A 22,052-nucleotide genomic window follows, 5' to 3' on the forward strand; every position below is an offset into this window, starting at 1 on the left:
GTCAGTCGCGGACGTAACCTTGGGCTGATCTTCAGCTTTCAGACGTCCGAGAGTGATCTCGAACGAACTGTCCTAGTCGCTAGTGTGTCGGCGCCTTTATCAGTTGCGACTGACAGCCGCGTCCAATGATGTGTCGCCACCTTTATCTCTGTACCCACAGAACTAGGTCATCTGTGATAATGTCATATTGTCAATTTTCATTCACTCATTTCATTCATTCAGATAAATAGTAAACAAATGTTGTACCTATACCCAAAAAATATCAATAAATTATAATTTTAAACAGGGACGTCTTACGAATTTAAAACAAAATATTCAATGATTGTGTAGTGATGTGATCTTAATGTAATTTTATAGAAAAAGCACGAAAAGAATATGGAACCGGCTTCTATATCAAGGGATAGTGCGCACTACGACAAAGCCTCATTTACAATCGGACTTATACTGGCTGTTTCATCTAGTTTATTTATTGGATCCAGTTTCATTATAAAAAAGATCGCACTTAAAAAAATAACAAGCACTGGAAGCCTGAGAGCATCAGCTGGTGGATTTGGCTACTTGAAGCAGTGGTTATGGTGGCTCGGACTGATAACAAGTTGGTGAATCATACAAGATTAAATTATTTAACCCTCCTTAATTCTTTAACCTAATATTCTTATTCGATTTGAGCAATTTCAATTTAGATAACCATTCATTAATAAATTATAAGTTTTTTTTTTCAAAGAAGTTGCAAACTTATCAGGTGATAACCTTTTAAATAAATAATAAAATTGTATTTCTGTCCTCAGTGGGTGTGGGCGAGGCGGCCAACCTGCTGGCGTACGCGTTCGCGCCGGCCGCGCTGGTCACGCCGCTGGGTGCGCTCAGCGTGCTGGTGGCCGCAGTCCTCGCTTCCAACTTCCTCAATGAAAAACTTAACTTTATTGGAAAAGTAAGAGTTAACACCATTTTTTACTTTCAGTTAAGTAATACAATAAAGTTTAAATGATATATTATGTTATTTTCAGATTGGATGCTTCCTGTGCATAGTGGGCTCAGTCATGATAGTTATACACTCACCAAAATCTGAAGAAGTGAAATCCTTTGCAGAACTAACAAGCAAGTTCAGTGACACTATGTTCATCAGCTACATGACTATAATATTTGTTATGAGTTTTGTTGTTAGAACAGTGTTTGCACCTAGATTTGGAAACACCAATATTGTAGTATACCTACTATTGTGCTCTGCTATTGGCAGTCTGACAGTGGTTTTCTGTAAGGGAGTTGCTTTAGCCATAAAGGAAACAGTTAATGGAGATGTAAATAACTTTTCCTCTTATATGTTTTGGTTGTTATTAGTTATGAGTGTGATATGTATTATGGTACAAATGAATTACCTAAACAAATCACTTGATATATTTAATACTAGCTTAGTAACTCCAGTGTATTATGTGATGTTCACTGTATTAGTTATTCTTGCTTCTGCTATTCTCTTCCGGGAGTGGAAGCACATGGAATTCAAAGATATTCTAGGCTGTACCTGCGGGTTCACTGTAGTCATTGTAGCTATATTCATGTTAAATGCTTTCAAAGATATTAAAATATCTTTTAAAGACTTAAATATTAATGCCAAAAGAAATAGAAGGCTTACTTCCAATGGTGAAGATGGAATAAATAATGAAAATTTTCTACAAAATATGGCACAAGGTACTATTAGATCAGAAGCATAAACATTAATATTGTTTTAGGTAATTTATTAAATGATATTAAGTTAGCCATGTTAAAACAATTTTATGTGGCAGTAGGTTTATCAATAAGCTTGTATTTATGGAATGTATAAAATAATGTGAGGATTTTGGTTATTGAAACAAAGAATTATACCAAATACACTATTATATTTTTAATAACTTATTTTAATCATAAAAACAGTAAATACTATACAATTAGAATATAAATTTGCTTAACAATCCAGATCCAACTTTTTACAATTACACCTAAATGCTATAGGAATGCAGCCATTGATCCTTAACAAATCAGTCATTTTCTTTTGCTATAAGTAAATGTTTACAGAATGATATATAAATGTCCTGCAAATAGGACAAGTTCTCTGGTAACCATACAATCGCAAGCAACAATCTCTACACAGACAGACGTGCCTGCAGGGCAGTATGAGCACACACTTCTGCCTCTCCTGGCATATGACGCACAGGGCATCGGCCGGGTCTGGCTCATCCTCCACAATACCACCATCTAGCCTCTCCAGCTCCTCTGCAGGTGCCATTCTAGTTATCACTCTCACTTCAGAATCCGTGAAGTAATTGTACACAGTGTGATATAGGTACAGAAGCTTTCTTACTACTGACCAATACAGCAAATTAAGTTGTGATTGAATATTTTCCCTAAAATGAATGCTAAGCCTAACAATTATAATGGCACTTGTAATTCCTATGAAAGATTCTAAAGGCACATCAGTAAGAAAGTTGGTGAGCTTTAGTAATCTCATGTAACCAGCCACAATGGCATTGTTTATAAGTTCTTGTAGGAACCCAAATACAGCTTTTAGAAGAATTGGGACCTGAACCGGAAAGAATGTAAGTATTAACCACAATGTATCACCAAATAAAATTATGAATCTTTTCACTAAAAACAGCACTTCGGTTACAACAGTAGACACAGCACTCACAAACCAAGCGACAGTGGTTATAATGTTACTTGTCCGGTCGTAGATGCCATCACTGAGCGCACACAAACTATTTTGTAAAAACAGCCATCGGTCCACAACACCAGTAATTACTGTACTGGAAAAGTTTGGGAGCTCCTCCGTTATAATAAATATGTTATCTTCATAGATGATTTGAAAGAAGTAGAAGATGCACTGAAATACGCTGACAACTGATGAAACAACAGCGGTCGCTACTGAAACTATCACTTGTCCGATAAGAGAAGCAACCAAAAATGCACTTTTAATCGTTAGCGATAGCAAATTGATTGCTTTTGCTACTAAATCGATCATTGTAAACATAATCAGTCCAATACAGAGAAATTGAACTCGCTGATAAACATTTCAAAATAAAATTGTTGATTTGATTGGAAATGGATGTCTTATTTGACATGTTATATCCTCTGCTCTGTGGGCATGACATTAGAATAATAATAAAAAACTGAGAATAAAGATGCAGACACATTAGCGGACGCGGCGTGCGCAGCATAAAGCTGAAGGTAAGTCCAAGGTTACGTCCACGACTTAAGCTGCGTACAGACCGGCCCAACGAACGCCAACGAACGGGTTTCGTTGACCTTCGTTGCTGCAATCTGCCCTGTATTATGTATGATAAATATCCATTATTGGGATAACCGTTGGCGTTCGTTGGGCGCTCAATGGCCCGATGGCCTGGTCTGTACGCAGCTTTACGTCCGATAGTTTGAACAGCGTAGTGTATAATAATATAGTGAAACTATAAAGTCCTGAAATTAAATGAGGGCGCAGCTATCTTTCATGTAGCAACCCTATATAGCGAAACAAAACTGACTTTAATTCTTGAAATTTTGCCTGTGACTACCTACCCTATTTCTGTATTTAAAAACAACTTACCATCTACAAAAAAAATCACATTATTCAAGCTAGAAGGTGTTAATATGAAGGCTAATAGTGAAAACAATAAATATTTATTTAGATAACGTTATTACAACTGTATAAAATATCCGGATTTGTTGACGAAGGGCACACATAGTAAAATCATCAATTTCTTCATCACGTATTTCAAAAACAGAGTTACAGAAAGAATTTAGTAAGTAAACAAAAAATATAACTTCAAGTATCAAAATGTTATGGTTTGACTCAACTTAAACCAGCTCAAACCTACAACCAGCGGTATGTAAACAATGTTCGACTTGGGCTCTAAACCTAGGTCTATCGATAAATGAAGCGTTGGTACTGATAAAAAATGAATTATTACAATTTGTACAATGTTACATACCCGTCATAGACGCTGTACGAGCGTAAACATCCTCCAAATTCGACAAAATGTGTCCAGCTTCATGTTCCACTAAACATTGTATATAAACTCGATAAATAACATCCCTAGCTTGACAACGAATATTTTTCTTCTTCTTCCTAATTGCAAACAAGCGTAAATAGTTGTTTTTATCTAGATTATCCTAATAATTAATAAGAAAATTGAAAAAACAGCCAACCGCCAACTGCCATAAACAATTGTTATGACTTTTATGTTTCTTTTCTAATGGTGCCAGGCTCCTGAAAATTTTAGTTGCTCAAACATTAATTTCAGGACTTCATAGTTTCACTGTATGTAGATGCCGCGTCCGCTAGTGTGTCGGCGCCTTAAGCCGCGTCCGGTTGTGTATCGGCTTTTAACTGTCTTAATTTTTTTAATCTGTGAACTTTATTTTTTTTTTATTTTTCATGAACGGTTGTTTTCATTCAATGAAGTGAACGATACGATAGTTTTCATTCATAATTATTTTAATTCTCAATTCTCAATCTCATTATAACCTAAAAAAATCCGTAAAAATATTTTATGCCTGTGAATCTGGTGACGAATACTTTTGTAGAGTTGTTTTAGCCAGCCCATTTCGTCAGCCACAATGTCGAGCACTTCGCAAAAACACAGGAATTTCGTGGCGGAGCCCATGGGGGAAAAACCCGTTACAGATTTGGCGGGCGTCGGTGAAGTTTTAGGACGGCGGCTTGAAACCGCTGGGTTTGATAAAGTTTGTACCATTTTAGTGTACTGTTTGTTTCTATATTGGTTGAATTACTAGTAGAATACTAAAGTAATCTTTGTAAATTTCAGGCATATGTGGTCTTGGGACAATTTCTTGTATTGAAGAAAGACAAGGAACTATTTCAAGAATGGATGAAAGAAACCTGCTCTGCTAACTCCAAGCAATCTGCAGATTGTTTCCAGTGTCTGAAGGACTGGTGTGACGAGTTCTTGTAAATAATATAATTAGCCCTTAGGTTCAAAACCTTGTATGTACTATAGTAACAAGTGCGATGTTTACTAACAATACAAAGACAGTGGCTGACTCATGCAAAAACTTTCATTTAGAGCTGTCATCAATATTCACCAAGCCAAATTGTATTTTATTATGTCAGTCAGAGTCAGACGTACTAAGATGCTTCATTTATAATGATCTTGAAAGATTCTTTAACACAATTGATATTGGTGTTGGTGTTGTGTTAAAAAATATTAATTTCTGTTACTGGATATTTTTTTACCACTGGCTAAAATGAGTTGAATGTGCTCCAGCACACCTAGAATCATTTATTTTTCACAGTAGAACATTCACAGCTTTGTGTAGCAGGATGGCTATAATGATAATTACTTGATATTAAGTACTTGATGATTCATCATCATTCCAGTCATGTAATCACAGTAACATTGGCTTGAAATGGAAACATCTTCTAGTCTAGATGTTTCTTGTTTAATATCAAATATGTTTCTACATAGATATACCTAATATAAGTTTATTTGTTGGCATATGGAAAACTTTTCCTGATTATATTATGTGAAGTATCTCTAATCATTGACTAGAATAAGGTTAGTAAAATTATATGTATAAGAATTATTGTAATAAATAACAACACAATTATCTTGAAAATGATAATACTTTTAAAAATAATAACTTATGTATCTGTAAGTTACCCATTTAAAACTAGATCTGTGTTTTTGTAATAATGCACCAGTGAAATTTGTCTATAATTAATTGAATTTCATAGGTATCACTCATTATGTCTCATATTAACCCTCATTTTGGATTCAAACTGATGTCTGCATAGCATTTAAATATGTATCTGCATTTTGATAAAACAAATGATATATTTTTATGAAATAAATTTGGTACAAAACTTAACCTTATGTATTTTAATACATATCAATATAACTTTTCTGCACCATGCAATATGATAGAAAAATAATTTAAAGAACATTAGGACATAATATTTATTTTACATACATAATTAAATAATAGTAAGATTGAATGGTGTAATCGGGATGTAACCATGCCTCAATTAATTAACTATTGATTTGATAAGTTCACCCACGAATTTGTTGTGGAGGAAACATTCTGCTGATGGCTAACAGTTTATGGGTGGATCAATATTGTGGATGAACCTCTCAAACTCAGATAGTGTCAAAATTATATTCCAATCCCATAATTCACTCGTACATAGTATAACATAATATGAATAACCTCAAGCCATAACAACCACAAAGAAAATGAAAAAGAATATCAATACACCAAAAACTTTAAACATGAGAGCTCTGTTCCCTGTGACATTCTGGAAGTACTTCATGATCTCCCGGTGGCCGGCCTCTACATTCATTTCAGCTTCTTGAATGTTGGTGTCAATGCGGCCGATAGCTTCATCCTGCTCTTTGACCATAGTGGCCAGCTGTTGGAATATGCCCCCAAGTTCCACTATAGTACTCTCAATATTGTGCATGGTCTCTGCCCGTTGCTGCACATAGGTGTCACTGTCGTCCCTCATGGCAAATTGCTGCACTTGCAGGTTGGATGTCTCACCGAGGTCAATGCTCACATCATCCTGTTGCAGTAGCGTGGGAACCTCAGATACAGTTGGACCAACTCTAGAAAATTGTTCTCTCCTTGTATTTTGGTGCTTCAGGTTTTCAGATCTTACTTCAAGAACCTGAAAAGGGTAATATAGATTCAAGATTATAGCAATCATTGAGTCCTAACAACTTTGATTATTACGCCTATGCCCTAATAGTATAATATGGGCTTGAGTATTCATTATACCTGCTTGAACTGGTTGCTCATGGAGGCCAGGCGGGACTGCAGCGCCAGCACCACGCTGGAGGAGTGGCTGTGCATGCTGCGCCGGCCGCGCGGCATCTCCCCCAGCCGAGCTATTTGTTGGTTCAATGAGCTTATGTCACCTTTAATTATATAGGTCAATTCTTGGATTTCAGTAGGTCGATCATCAAATAAGGACTTCTTTTTTGCCACTGGAAATTAAAGAGAAGAGGTTAGTATTTACAGATACATTAATGATCATAATATCTTATAACATAGTGTAAAAAGCCCTAGGTGTCTTTAATACTGGATGCAAAGAACTTTGGATTACATTCAGTACCTACTTAGACTTTGGAGAAGTCTGCAGAAAACCCATCAATTAGCTGTTATGATAAATTGGAGTAGTCTATTGGGCACTTTATAATACTCACATAAAGCTAGTTTTTCCAGTTTAGCATAGGTACTTGTAATGTTTTTGCTTATCACTTTAGCCATACTCATGAATTGAGAGTAGGTCTCAAGAACTGCAGCTTTCCTGTCATCTCTGACGGAGGGGCGGCTGGCCAGCATGCGGCCCTGCAGGCTGCGCACGGTCGCCACGAACTCACTAGTTCGGTCCCTGGAGGCCATCACAACTTCGAACACTGGCTCTTCTAAGAAATCAAATGTGAAGTCCTCGACCAAGTCAATTCTTTTAGTTTCTCTCCGATTATCAGGTACAACACTGGTCTCGTAAGGGGTCCTTGTATACGGGGCTCCTTTTTTATCAAGTTTATTATAGTTTTCCAAGTCGTTTTCTATAAGTGGTGTCCTTTCCGAATCACCTCCAATGTTTCGACGGCGAGGGAGCATCGCATTCTAGATTCTAATGCCTCTGAAGTTACTTCTTTTTATTAGTACACTGGTGAAATAACATAAGAATGTATTGCTAAACTGGAATAAAAGTAAAATTATTGCTAAATTTCAAGTCAAGTGATCGGAATTCGGATGATGATAATAAGTTGTATGTCAATTTTTCACTAATTCTCTAATCCCAGCAAAACCCCAACGTTGTAAAACTTAAAAGTGTTTTAGCATAGCTGGAATAGTAGTTTCAACAACAGTTTATTAAGAATTGCTGATTGCGAAAACATGACACGTCGATTCTGGTGCGTTCAATAATCATGTTTGTTGTGGGTAATGCATTTATGAGCGCTCTCTTATTCGTATTATTTGACATTGACAGTTCACTTTCCATTCTTGATTGTGGTGCACATTCCCCTGTTTTGGATTTTTCGGTCCACTTCCCTTCCCTCTCTAGCTTGCTAGCTGCGCTGTGCGTTGTTTTTGTGTGCAACTTGCGGTGCGCTGCCCTGCGCCGTACAAATGCATCAGGCGTTCGATATTGATGGATTATGAACAAGTGAAATAATAAGCTGAAAGCTGATGTTGCATTATTGTAACAACATCATTCATTTTACTTTTGCTTGCTAAAAAACCACGCCACAACATGGTAAGATACTTTTACGTGAATTTTCTTGTTGTTCTCATACTACTAAAGATTGTGTATTGATATTTGTGGTTGTAATGTCAGGACCCACAGAGCGGCAGTAACTCGCCGGGCATGATGGCGTCGCCGCTGCTGCCGCCGCCGGGGCTGGGCGCGCTGGGGCCGCCCATGCCGTCCGCCGTGGCCATGCCGCCCATACCCGGCATGCCGCCCGCCCTCGCCGGCATGCCGCCTATGGGCTTCCCGCCCATGATACCACCCTTCTCTATGCCACCTCCTGGATTCCCCAGCTTTAAACCTGTAAGTACGAAATGTTAAACCATGTTGTGGTATGTGGTCTTTGTTTACCTCAAACAAATGTTCATTAACATAGATTTTAAACATTGCAGGCATTGCATATCTGTACTATCTGATTGTTAAATGATTCTTTATGTGAATTGTTCACATATTTTCAGGACTTGACAGCCCCTGCCCCGGATGTTGCACCCATGGCCAACCAGAGCTGCCCATGGTCCGAGCACAAGGCACCGGATGGCAGGACCTACTACTACAACTCTGTCTCAAAGCAAAGCCTGTGGGAGAAACCTGATGAGCTGAAAACTTCTGCTGAGGTATTCTCTCATACATGATATTGCCAAGACATCCATGACTGTAATATTGCTTACAATGATTTACAGTAAAGTTATATCACTGATGGCATTTTAAATACCATTCATACACATTTAACCCACAGAGATTGGTAAAAAATATTAGCTTCTTCATTCATTCATCTTCTTCATTACAAATACTTTGTAGACCACAAAGCACATAACAATTACCACATTGATCAACAGAAACTGATGTCATCATGTGTGTGGAAGGAGTACACCACAGACGCGGGCCGCGTGTACTACCACAACATAGAGACCAAGGAGTCCAGCTGGGTGGTGCCCAAGGAGTTCCAAGACATCAAAGATCAAATTGCAGCTGAAGAAGCAGCCGCACAGTAAGTATAAAAGATGTGTGCAATAGTTTTATGTATTGTGATATAGTTGCATAGACATAGGCAAACTCTCTGAAGTTACATAAATTACACTCACCAAGCCAAGTTGCTAAGTAACACTTGAGAATGCAATATTTAATTTAAGTTGCGCTAATGGTTCCTATTAGTAAAAAATATAATGTGCTGTCTGTCACCCACAGAGCTCATACTGAATATTGTCAGATATAAAATAATTAAATAATAGTAAACTGAATGTGCTGCAGAGACCAGACAATCACCTGTCCAAACAAGGGTTGAAATGGCAAGCGAAGGGGAAGAGAAGGCCGGGCCGCCCCCGTACCACCTGGAGGCGGTCAGTTGAAAAGGAGGCTGCATCAACTGGTCTCGGCTGTGACGACCTGGAAGCGGCCGCGCAGGATCGGGAGAAGTGGAAATCCTTTCTTCGAGCCCTATGTCCCTGATGAGGGATAACAGGATTTCATCATCATCATCATCATCATCAAACTGAATAAAATTAATAGTGAAGGAAACTGTTCATATCATGGTATCCTAATCCACAGTTCAGCGGCAATGAATGCGGACTTGCCCCTGGGAGAGGTGCCTCTGCCGAGCCCGCCCGGGGCGTCCACCGGCAGCTCCGCCCTGGACGAGGCCATGGCCAAGACCCTCGCATCCATCGACCCCTCGCTCACCAACTCTATCCCTATTCCGGAGCCAAGTGAGTATTCATGTTATGCCACTTTCTTTAATGACTGAAATATGTTGAGATCTGTGTATTAAGTTAAGAAGTGTATATCTTAAAATTGTAATTTAAGATATACACTTATCAAAATATTGGCATTTTCCATTGAAATGTGTGTTAAATGTGAATATCATAAAATGATAGTGTACATTTCTAAATAAGTACATATAAAAATATTGGCACAAAGTAGCAGACATATAATGAATACTTGTGCTCTGGTACTTACATAGAACTTAAAAAAACTTTGACTTCCTTTTGAACAAAAACCTAATGGTTTTTAATAAAATAATGCAAATGAAACATGAATGATTCCAGTTGCAGTGGACGACATCGCGGTGCCGCCGCAGCCGGGCGACGACCAGCCCGAGACGCAGTACAAGGACAAGAAGGAGGCCATCGAGGCTTTCAAGGAACTCCTGAGAGATAAGGTAAACATAAGGCGCTTTAAATCATCTAACATTATAGTAGTCCAAACGAATTTTTGCTTTAGTGCCTCGACTCTCATCTAAATTGACTGAAATTATGCTAATTGGGATGTTCTTTTAGGTAGCAATTTTTGTCCCCAGATATTTGAATGGCTCTATTTTTTTGCCTTTAAATAATGTGAACACTTGGTGTGTGAAAATGAAACATGCTTTTGAGAACTTAATCAAGTACTTACTACCTATTTGCACCCTATATCACGAAGATCCTTCTCGGGCGTAACATATCCTATAACCAACCACATTCCCTTCTGTTCCCTGTAGAACGTGTCATCCAACGCGACGTGGGAGCAGTGCGTGAAGGTGATCTCGAAGGACGCGCGCTACGCCGCCTTCAAGAAGCTCAACGAGAAGAAGCAGGCCTTCAACGCGTACAAGACGCAGAAGCTCAAGGACGAACGCGAGGAGCAGAGGTCTGTATCATCTGTACATACTATGTAGATTTGATGCTATAAAAGACGAAAATGTCACTTGGACTCATTTTAGCGTAGGTCGGTGGTAGGTGGACTGTTATTAATTTTCCAATTAATAAAGCCGTCACCGTATGTATTTTATAATGTTATATTGGAATTGGAACGAATTTGCGCGCCGACATAGCCCGTCATAATGTGCGCGATATATTAAACAGTTTTTTTCGATAATCTGATCCCCTGTTTATTTGACTTGTCTCTTCCTCCCCGCAGGCTGAAGATCAAGAAGAACCGCGAGAGCCTGGAGGAGTTCCTGCTGTCGTGCGAGCGCGTCACCTCGCTCACCAAGTACTACAAGTGCGACGAGATGTTCACCAACCTCGAGGTAACCACTGCACACTATCTGTTTTGGAGCAGTCAGAAGGTTCCAAACCACCAGATTCTACAAAAAACTCCAGATCCAATCACTAAATCTGCCAACTTTAATAAGATACTGAAACCTGAAACATTTCAAAAGTTATTGACACTAATTAAAACAACACAATTAAAACAGGGCACGTATTAAAAAGTAATTAACAACCATTTCATTAATAATATTTCCAAGCAATCTAAAGTACCTATTTCAAACAACTCGATTTGAATAGGTAGTCTGTAAGAAAAAAATGTTCATCAGAAGATTTTATATTGACGATGAATTGGACTTTAAATTTGCGAGAGGCCCGTCTTAGTCAAGAGCTTGACATATGCTTGACATCGAATGAATCCAGCATAGACTATAGATTGGCAAGTTGCTTGGCGACCCTCCTTTCGGGGTGAAAGACGCGGAGGGGACGAGGTACCCAAGACGACAGCGGGTAGCGGGAGGGGTAGCGGTGAAGGGCAACGCGTGCACTGCATGTCATTGTTACGGCAGTCTCGGCCGCGCAGCCGAGGCGGCCACATGTCTTATATAGTCTGTCATAATTTGAGTGCGACCCACATGAGATCATTGATCCTGAGACCATTAGTCTTAGGATGAGTGTTGAGGCCTTTTTAATATTATCATTATATTATTATTAGGTATCTATAATTCGTCATACCACCCGGAATTAAATCCTATTGAACTTGTGTGGCGGTACGTGAAAGGCGAACGTCGATTGACTCTAACTTAGATAAAGAGATAAAAGACTTAGAGTTGCTTTTCTCTAATTATTCGCCTGAAAAGTGGAGAAATTGTGACGACCATGTCATAAAAAATTAAGACGAATATTATAAATCTGATAGAGTATTTGACGATGTATTGGACAGGTTTGTTATTGTTTATTTATAATTTAATGTAAATTAAACATAAAATATTATAGGTGTACACCGAACTAATATGACTGGCGTACTCTAGTACATTATACTTCAAAGTAGGTATAATGTTTTTTGGTTTTTGTCTTAGATTTATAATTGAAGTTAATGAAAACGATGATGAAGATGAGGATGACGACGACGATGAACAAGTTCAAACAGAGAGTGAACATGAAAGTGACATGGAAATTGATTTATAAAATAAAACACTTTTACATAAATAAATTCAAATTGGTAGATATTCTGAAGGTAAACATCCGAATTTTAATGCTGTCAAACTATAAATTTTAAGCTAAATATGACATTTACGGGAACACTCATAGAATAAAATTTTACTTACGTCAGAAATAGTTATAGTGCCACAATCTTATCTGTTCCGGTGGCGACGTCGCTTGTGATAGAAGCCAGTGATGCCATCGATTAAATTTTGCCTATTTCTGGTTTAAACGACAATGCATTTCTGCTATTAGCTATTTTTATAATTAGGTACATTCATAAATATAGATAAATCAAAATTAGGGTCGATAGTAAATGAAAGAGGATATAATATATCAAAGGACATTTGTTGTATAAAAAATTTGTCCACGGCGCGGCGAACAGAAACAAAATTAGTTCTGATTTTGTTCTGATATACTTTAGACATTAAATCTAGATTTTACAATGATAAAGGTAATATCTGTGGGTCGTGGGAATAACGAGATAGATAGACTTAAAAAAAACTATTAAGTACTTAATTATTATTTATTTATTTATGAACACTTTATTATTTTCATTTTCTAAAGTAACAAGAAACAAGAGCATAGAATTAAAAGAAATTCAGACAATGTACGTACAAAGGCTAATTGCCAAAAATCAATTTCTTCCAGCCAACCCTTGATATTCGTAGTGGAAGAAGAAGATGATGATCATTAATCATCATTATTTCGTCTAAAATCACTGCAGGTGCGAGAAATTATTCTTGGTATACTGCCTAAGGTATAGGTTCGCAGCTTCACTCACACCCGTAATCAAAGAAAAATAAAGATTATATACTTTCATCACGACCCATCCCGTCCCCACTGCTGGGGCACGGGTCTCTCGGGAAAATATTAATAAAATTACATGTGAGTATATGGGTAAAATTATTCGTCATATTTGGCAACACTAACCTGTAACCGCTGCAACTCGTTCTTCCAATTTTTCAAACGGAATTAAAGGCGCCTGAATACGTTATGCTTCTTGCATAAAAGGCAATATATCTAGTATTACTTTTCTTGCATCACTTTTCAGCGCTTTTGGCATTATTACACCCAAAAAATCACAAAACAAATGAAATAACGTAGCGTCAGCCTCTTCGCGGAAATTGACAACACAAATAACGCACAGAGTATGAAATGACGTTTGACAATGACGTCTCGTTAGTACACATTTTGACCACCGGAACAGATAAGATTGTGGCACTATACAAGCTATCGCGAGATTAATCCGGGCACACTTTTCTACGTGTGTAGCATGTCGTGCTACCTCGCCCCCGCCACTTCTTTCACCCCGCAAGGAGGGTCGCCAAGTAACTTGCCACATTATGATATTGTGTGAATCCAGTATCGCAGACGGCTCTCATTTTATAGCCAGTCTGACACGGTGTCAAAAGTCATAGTTTTTCGGTGCTGCGACATTCTGATCCCATATCTAAACCATATTTCATATTATAAAAGACAATATATCAAACTGAGGTTTTCACAACCAATACGACGCAAAGCATTCGTTTTAGCTGTACATTTATTTAAACGTTTTGTAATACCTATGTGCAATGTACCTAACATTCGATATGTGATTAGATATGGCGGTGCGTGCCCGAGTCGGACCGGCGCGACATCTTCGAGGACTGCATCTTCACCATCACCAAGCGCGAGAAGGAAGAAGCCAAGGCTCTGAAGAAGAGGAATATGAAGATGCTTGCACAGGTAAAAAATATTTTTTAAAATACATTATCGTATATATGGGTTATTCAGTATATTCAGTGTAGGATGTTCACTTCTCGCTGTAAATTTTTACTAATGTAAAACATGTAATGTGACGCTAAACATCGGGGATGTTAAGACAAAGATACATTACTTCATCTTCTTTTTGTATAAGCAAAGTTATACCTATTAGACATTAGGACCATTACTTTTTGAAAATGACACACCTGAATCCAATCCCCCTTAAACCAAACCCTTATTACCACGTGTTAGAGAAGGAGAGGGTCCGAACAAATTAAGCTCTAAGCAACCGTTACTAAACAAATACAACCCTTACCCCCAGGTGCTAGAGAACATGAGCGAGATCACGTACAACAGCACGTGGAGCGAGGCGCAGGTGCTGCTGCTCGAGAACTCGGCGTTCAAGAACGACGTCAGCCTGCTCGGCATGGACAAGGAGGACGCGCTCATTGGTCAGTACACTGGACAGAGTGAGAGAGAGAGATAGAGAGAGAGATAGAGAGAGAGAGAGAAAGGGATTTGTATTACTGGCTTAATAAGACTTCCTTTTTACAGTAAGTGTATTTTTTTGATAATTTTTGATTGAATGTGTCCGGCACGGCTGTTAGACATTGTGTCAGTCACGTAACATCAGTCCGTACCGCAAAACGGTACCGTAAATAGAAATGTTATTGGTAAAAAGGAACAGAGTCTGTCTTTCCCGGAATGTTATACAGGGTGTCCCGTAAATAGTGTACCAACGGAAAGACCGGAGCGTTAACTCAGGGAGTCAATCTGAAGAATGAGTGAGAAGAACTATTTTTTTACTTTCGCCTTTCGCTTCATTTGAAACACTTGTAAACTGTGACTATTTATTTCAGTGTTCGAGCAGCACATCCGCAACCTGGAGACGGAGTACCTGGCGGAGCGCGAGCAGCTCAAGAAGCGGAACAAGCGCCAGCAGCGGAAGAACAGAGACAACTTCCTGGTAAATACATACTCATTTATACATATTGCTTTATCCAATATCTGCCACGAATGCCAGATTCAATAATGCGGCTGTGAAAGCTATTTATTATATTACGATTTTATCGAATCACTGTATGGAGGCTCACCTTTGCACATGCGAATCTTAATCGATTGATACCTTCTATTATAAGCAGGTTTTAGCGATGATAAATTAACATAATTATGAAGCAGAGCAGACCAACCTAACTCTGACCCGTACAACAATAAGGATACATATGTATATCGCAAGCATCGCCTGTGAGCATAAAATAAAATCTTGACTCAATAACGGCGTATACCGCAGGCGCTGCTGGACGGGCTGCACGAGGAGGGCAAGCTCACGTCCATGTCGCTGTGGGTGGAGCTGTACCCCGTCATCTCCGCCGACACGCGCTTCTCCGCCATGCTGGGTAATCTATTCTAATATACGTGTCTATACCTGAAGGCGTAGCATGGGCCGCAATAAGCGCACCTCAAGACGTGACGAAAGTTTTCCGCCAAAGGCGAAGTCGAAGCCGTGCGAGACGTGCGTGCCGTGTTCTATCTGGAAAACTGAGTTTCCAGCATGCTACAGCTGTGTATGTTAAAATCATTAAAGTTACAGAACAGCCAAGTGTCTTTATAGATGTCTGGTATTTTATGCAAGAAAAATGCGTGTTTTGCGCATGTCATCTGCTTAGATCAACACTGCTAACATCACTTCTTACATACCTTCTCCAGGCCAAAGCGGCTCCACACCGCTGGACCTGTTCAAGTTCTACGTGGAGAACCTCAAGGCTCGCTTCCACGACGAGAAGAAGGTGATCAAGGAGATCCTCAAAGAGAAGGAGTTCGAAGTCCGCCCCGACACCTCCTTCGAAGAGTTCGCGACCGTGGTCTGTGAGGACTCGAAGAGTGCTGCTCTGGACGCCGGCAATGTCAAGTTGACATATAACTCGCTGCTTGAAAAGGTAATACAATCACAAATTATTAGTATATCTTCCTCATCACCATCAGCCTATAGCAGTCGGACGTAGGCCTCTTCCAAAGCACGCCACTGCATGCGATCTATAGCTTTCCGCATCTATATACTGTTCAATCAAACAGGAGATTAAACCAGATGCCTGCGACATATACATAACCAGCCATCTTTCGCAAGTTGTCACCCCATATCTTCTGGACAGACATGTCCATTGAGGAAGGTATAGGTATTTAGGGTATCCAGCGTGGTGGTTATAATGCTACAATAGTCTATGCCTACTTTGCAGCCTCTTCGTTATAATCTTAAAAAGTAATAAACAATTTTTATCGTTAATCACCACAAACTAGCATGTTTTCACTATTTTTAAAAGAGGAGTTTCGATGCTCCAATCAATTAAGTTTTCCTTAAAAATATGTATGAAAAAACAAGATGTGTAACTAAAACAACCTTAAATTAACTTCCTCTTGCTCCATCCAGGCGGAAGCGCGCAACAAAGAGAAGCTGAAAGAAGAGTCGAAAGCCCAGAAGAAGATCGAGAGCGCGTTCAAGTGGGCGCTAACGGAGGCCAACATCGACCCCGCGCTGCCGTGGAGCGAGGCGCGGGAGAAATTAGACCTCGAGCTCCCTGAGTTCACCGCCGTGCCCGATGAGCACGACCGCGAGGCTATATACAAGGTATGTGTAGCATGTGTAGGTATAGGCTATACCGGAGCCAGCGATAAACGGATATTGACCTTTACCACAGGGTTACCAATTCGACTGACAGCGTCGCTAGGCACAGGGTTACCACTTACGCGGGAACGACACTAAAGTGTTAGAAACACATGGAAAGCGATACTTATCGTTTTCCTTTTGACGCTGACTACTGTAGAATAAGAGGTCAATGGCCGTTTTTAGTGTAGTATGTGTAGGTATAGTCTATACCGGAGCCAGCGATAAACGACTATTCTTTTCTCTGCGGCGATGTAATTGTTCACACTTGGCTCACAGAATAGCCCACCACCACTGTTGTAGGTGTAGTTATAATTGGGATAAGTGGGATAAGGACCTGCTGAAGGCGGTTGGAATTAGAGACTATTCACATTTAACACGTGGGATTTACTTTCCCAACGGGAATATAACGTTAATCCTCAGTCAAATAATTGTACGTAGTTTGTAAGCGAAATGTTCATTGGGCGATAAAAACACAATGATTAATACATAATATATTTGTTTGTCAAAATGCAGGACTACCAGAACGAGCAGGAGGACAGCTGCATGCACTACCACCACCCCAAGCCGCGCAAGTCCAAGCGAAGCAAGAAGAAGAAGCGGTCCAACTCCGCCTCCTTGGTATGTGCTTTATTATGAATGATGTTGGAGCACGGTTGTCAGTATGATGCAATCACCCGAATCTCTGAATCATTTCAAATTATAATTAACAATTTAAAGTTATAAATGTAATGAACGAATATTCAAAGTTATTAACTCATATTAAAAAGTAAAAATTGCATATTAAAACGTGATTAGTTCATATAAAACTTAATTCATTAAAAGTAATTAACATGATGAGCAATCAAAAGTACCTACTTCAAATAAGTCAATTCGCGAATTAAAGAATTCGCGAGGTCCGTCTCAGTCAAGAGCTTGACATCGAATGAGTCAAATATCGAAGACGGCTCTTCTTTTATAGGCGACACTCTGACCACGTGGCTCGCGGAAATTTAACTAATAACAATAACAACATTCCTCTTTATTTGCACCAAAACAGTAAAAATAAAAAAATAAAACCAGTACAAAAATGCAGCTTTATTGCTTAGAGCAGTCTCTACCAGACAACCTTTGGATGGAAGAGAGTTTAAAAAAGAACAGGATTAGAGATAGTTGTGGTGCCAACGTGTAATACACTATCTACCAGTTTCAATAACTCTATCTATCGATAGCTGACAGTTACTTTCATACGATTTTGATAGAATGCAACGTTTTATGCGTCAAAATCGTATTAGCGTCAATTCACACGTACCACAACCACACCACGTCGCAGCGACATAAGGTGGTCAAGCTGTGGTTACGTGTGAATTGAGTGGCAGCGGCTTTTAGCAGTTGCGTTGTGGCAGCGACAAAATGTCGGTGTGGTTGTGCTGTCGCTGTCGTTGCGATGTGGTAACCACGTGGTCGTTTGCAGGGAGAGAAGGTGGCTGTCGTGCCGCCGCCGCGTGGCGGCGTTGCCGACGCGATGTGGTTGCGATGTGGTCGTATTACACAGGTGGACGATGACAACGGCAAAATGTGGCACGTGTGAATTGGATTATTCATTGTCAATACAAAATATACGCCCGACCACACCGCGTGGTTGTGGTGTGGTTGTGGCTGTGGTGTGGTTGTGGTACGTCTGAATTGACCCTTATAGTAACTATCAGCTATCGATAGATAGAGTAATGAAACTGGCAGTATATTTTAAATCCCCATTCTCCTGCAAGTGTGTCTACTGTCACACAGTCTCCAACAGCATATTATCTGTTATTCTTGGTCCTCATAGCACAGGGAATCCTAGTTTTAGGACTAATTGGCACATACAAATTCAACAATTTGTATGTGTCTTTGTTGGTTTTCAAATAAAGAAATTTTTATTAATTTTTATTATTATTCCCCAGTCTCGCTCGCGCTCGCGCTCGCGCACGCCGTCCGAGCGCTCGCCGTCCGCGTCCAGCTCCGAGGAGCGCAAGCACAAGAAGGCCAAGAAGAAGCACCGCCGACACACGCCCGTGCCCGTACGTATAGTGAAGACGGTGTGATGTAGTTGATATCTTCGACAGTACTGGTCATCGATTGATAAGTAAGAGAGAGCCACGTACAGGAATAGAATAGAGGTGGTATAGAATAAATCTCGACTTTAACAATTCTGCGCCACGTTTGGACAGGCTATCCGAGGGTGGCCGTCTACCATTGCCGCCAAGAGTCGGTTAGGGTCAGGCCCCATTGGCAGAAATGGTGCCTCGTTTTTTTATGGAAACCAAACATAAAAAAACCATACCTCTTTGGACGGTAGGTAATTGACAGTTTCCGAATTTATATTTTTATCAAAATTGTATAAACTAATGGAGTCAACTGTAAAGTACCTAGACAAACTCACAAACTTGCTATTTATTCATCAAACATTGACAGTTTTTTAAGTAGGTAGTTTAACAAAGTACAAAAGTGTATAACTACTGTATGACTCACCCACTCTCCCCCCAACAGAAGTCGCCAACCCCCGAGGAGGGCGGCATCTCTGACGAGTCTCCCGCGCGCGTGAGGCCCAAGAAGAGCAAGCGCAGCGCGCCGACCAGTCCCGAGCTCGACGAGCCCGTCTACAAGCCCAAGAAGAAGAAGGACAAGAAGGATAAGAAAGACAAGTATGTATTAGCTTCGGCGGCTAGATACACTGCTCCATGGATCCCTGATGTCAGACTTATGTCTGGCTGACGGTATAGTGCCTGTAGTTTATGACCGAGTTCGAGTGAGTACGTCAACTGCTAAACATAGGCCTCCCCCAATGATTTCCACCTTGTCTGATCGGAGGCCGCCCGCATCCAATGCTTTCCCAGTGTAAGAGCTACTTAGGTCACTATAAATATATCACGTGGTTTAGAAAAGCGGGCTGCTCGATCACAACACAACTGTAATCCGAGAGATCATAGTAGTACAATAGGCAGAGATGAATCGGAAGCTTGCTTGCTACCATAAGATAAGGCCGCAAGCTGTATCGCCGTATTTCCGTTTTAGCGAACCGGTATGTCGTTTTAAAGAAAAGTATGTGAGTACGTACGTATAAATAAGATGTTAAACCGTAAGACATTAAAATCTACTTTTAAACAATTTCTCGTAATCTACCACGTAAGAATTTTATTCAGTTTGTCTCCTACTCTTTCAGGCTTCAATCCGACATTCTCGAGCTATTATCTGATATGATAAAAAAGGATCGCAGGTTATACCAATGTCCATTAAATTTTAGTTTTGTTTTAAGTTTATTTATTTTACGTACAATTAAAACGGTATAAAAAGACCACGATATTTGAATAACATTTAACTATACATATAATAATATTAGTTCGGTTTTATTGAAATAGGAATAGATATGACTTCTTATTGTATTCAATGTACCTACTATTTTCATTAGAAACTTCTAGGCCTCCACAACACAACCATAATTTCATTATAATCGTATTATATTATATCTTGAAGTAGGTACCTAACTAGTTGTAAGTTTTACGTATGCTATAAATTAATATATATGTATTAAGATTGGTGTTTATAACGTATGGTTTAGTTACTTTGGGTAAAATAGTTAGAATGTAAGGTACATCATATTTTAGACTTTCCCCGGAATACTCGTAGTCTAACCATAATAAAAAATGTAACTAGACCAATCACAGGGTAGCTGCATAATGTCGTGCGTACTCGATGATTTAAGTATTTTACATAGACACGGGTACTTTTTCTGCTACTGCGACTTCGTGAAGAAATTGGTCAAATTTCTTATTAATTGATCATTACCCTATCACAATCTCAATAAGTAACAGCTTCAGCTGCAACAGACATCTTAATCGTCGATTTGATTAGCGATGTGATTGATGGATAATAGATGATGCATTATTGATGCCTTATACAGCGTAATCTATATAGCTACACGAATATCTAAACCTAAGAATTAATAAATGTATGTACTGACTTACAGGTCCCCGCGCGGCGGCGGCGCGTGGAGCGACGCGGAGCTGGAGTCGCGGCGCGCGGCGCTGCTGGCGCAGCTGCACGAGCAGGAGGCCGACTGACGCTGCGTCACGCACATCCACATCTTCAACGACTACCCGCGCCCCGCGCCGCCCCCCGAGCCGCCCGCGCCCGCGCCGCCCAGCGCCAGCGACAGTGATACCCCCGAGTGAATGCGAATTGTGCCGTCAAACTTGAAGCGTTTACTACACGATGAGAGGGCGCTTGGTCGTAGCCCGCTCGTGTGAAAATAGAGTATGATCAGATTCCGGTGATTGGCTGTCTTTGTCTGGGAGCGCTCGGATTACTTGTTATGATATTATGAGTAGCATCCAGTCACTCGGTCCGCGCGAACTCTTGTCGTGTAAACTACGCTTAATTGCATTTTTTAGAAACTGAAGCTGAGCGTAGTACCTAATCACATGCCCGCCATGGCTCACTAAAATACATCTCTCAAGGATGGCATAGAATAATAATATGGAATACCTACAAATACATTCAGAAACTGGATAACTTGAGAGGAGATAGGTACTGCTCAGTCGCAAAAAGTTTGACGGAATTTCGGCTACAATATGTGCAAAGGATTCTTATAGCTAAACTAAAATATTAATCCTTTCGCCTATTGTACACCCTGTGAAGTGAATCGGCTTTAAAATGACTTTCAGTAGCGTTATTTAACATATAGTGTTATTAAACAATAAATATTTTGTGTGTTCTAATTAGTTTACTTGTGACACCTACTATTTATAAGTTCATGGACAACAGTGTAAAATTTAATAGATACTTGATGTTCATTTTAAGCTTGTAATTTAACTAATAGGTAACAAATATATTTTAACTATTATTATGAGATATGTAATATTAACTATATTTTACTTTGCGGCAGCGAGAAGTGAGTGGTATTTGGACAATAGAAAGCATAAAAAGAGAAGGCATGCAATATAGTACCTAAAGACTGAAAGACGTTTCGGAATTTACGGTTGATCGATAAATGATAGGTTACCTATCCAATTTATGTGAATATTATCAATGTTGAATGATACCTAATAAATGTTGACTTAAGAACAGAACTTTTTTGGTTTTATTTAATTAAATGGCCTATCTATAGGCACAGTCCCTCCCTGGAGCTATTCTATGACTGGACATGTCGGTTACGTTGAGAGGTGAGAGGTATCAGTGTTGGTGGGCATGACATTGAGCTGCCTTAGGAAAGTGG

The 22,052-nt window shown here is 39.6% G+C and overlaps 4 protein-coding genes across 4 annotated transcripts; 3 read left to right on the plus strand and 1 right to left on the minus strand.

The window, feature by feature from the left end:
* Positions 1–203: 203 nt before the first annotated feature.
* Positions 204–1,883, plus strand: LOC105393855 (magnesium transporter NIPA2). The gene is made up of 3 exons (XM_038119189.2): positions 204–595; positions 789–931; positions 1,008–1,883. Exons 1-3 carry the CDS (start codon positions 376–378, stop codon positions 1,707–1,709), a joined length of 1,065 nt encoding a protein of 354 aa, XP_037975117.1. The 5' UTR covers positions 204–375; the 3' UTR covers positions 1,710–1,883.
* A 2,571-nt stretch (positions 1,884–4,454) lies between these two features.
* On the plus strand, positions 4,455–6,223 carry LOC105393856 (barrier-to-autointegration factor B). The gene is made up of 2 exons (XM_011565670.3): positions 4,455–4,710; positions 4,794–6,223. The coding sequence occupies exons 1-2, from the start codon at positions 4,585–4,587 to the stop codon at positions 4,938–4,940; spliced, it is 273 nt and encodes a 90-aa protein (XP_011563972.1). The 5' UTR covers positions 4,455–4,584; the 3' UTR covers positions 4,941–6,223.
* On the minus strand, positions 5,932–7,777 carry LOC105393857 (syntaxin-5). The gene is made up of 3 exons (XM_011565671.3): positions 7,194–7,777; positions 6,766–6,974; positions 5,932–6,655 (listed from the first exon to the last, which is right to left on the minus strand). The coding sequence occupies exons 1-3, from the start codon at positions 7,612–7,614 to the stop codon at positions 6,197–6,199; spliced, it is 1,089 nt and encodes a 362-aa protein (XP_011563973.1). The 5' UTR covers positions 7,615–7,777; the 3' UTR covers positions 5,932–6,196.
* Positions 7,778–7,992: 215 nt separating this feature from the next.
* Positions 7,993–21,906, plus strand: LOC105393858 (pre-mRNA-processing factor 40 homolog A). The gene is made up of 18 exons (XM_038119202.2): positions 7,993–8,254; positions 8,336–8,551; positions 8,707–8,862; positions 9,085–9,236; positions 9,794–9,951; positions 10,291–10,403; positions 10,722–10,870; positions 11,141–11,252; positions 14,017–14,142; positions 14,483–14,612; positions 15,021–15,127; positions 15,452–15,557; positions 15,868–16,097; positions 16,586–16,783; positions 17,336–17,440; positions 18,742–18,858; positions 19,328–19,482; positions 20,805–21,906. Exons 1-18 carry the CDS (start codon positions 8,252–8,254, stop codon positions 20,896–20,898), a joined length of 2,427 nt encoding a protein of 808 aa, XP_037975130.1. The 5' UTR covers positions 7,993–8,251; the 3' UTR covers positions 20,899–21,906.
* Positions 21,907–22,052: the final 146 nt, after the last annotated feature.

Source organism: Plutella xylostella, chromosome 12, assembly GCF_932276165.1.
Source record: "Plutella xylostella chromosome 12, ilPluXylo3.1, whole genome shotgun sequence".
NCBI classification, from domain to species: Eukaryota; Metazoa; Arthropoda; class Insecta; order Lepidoptera; family Plutellidae; genus Plutella; species Plutella xylostella.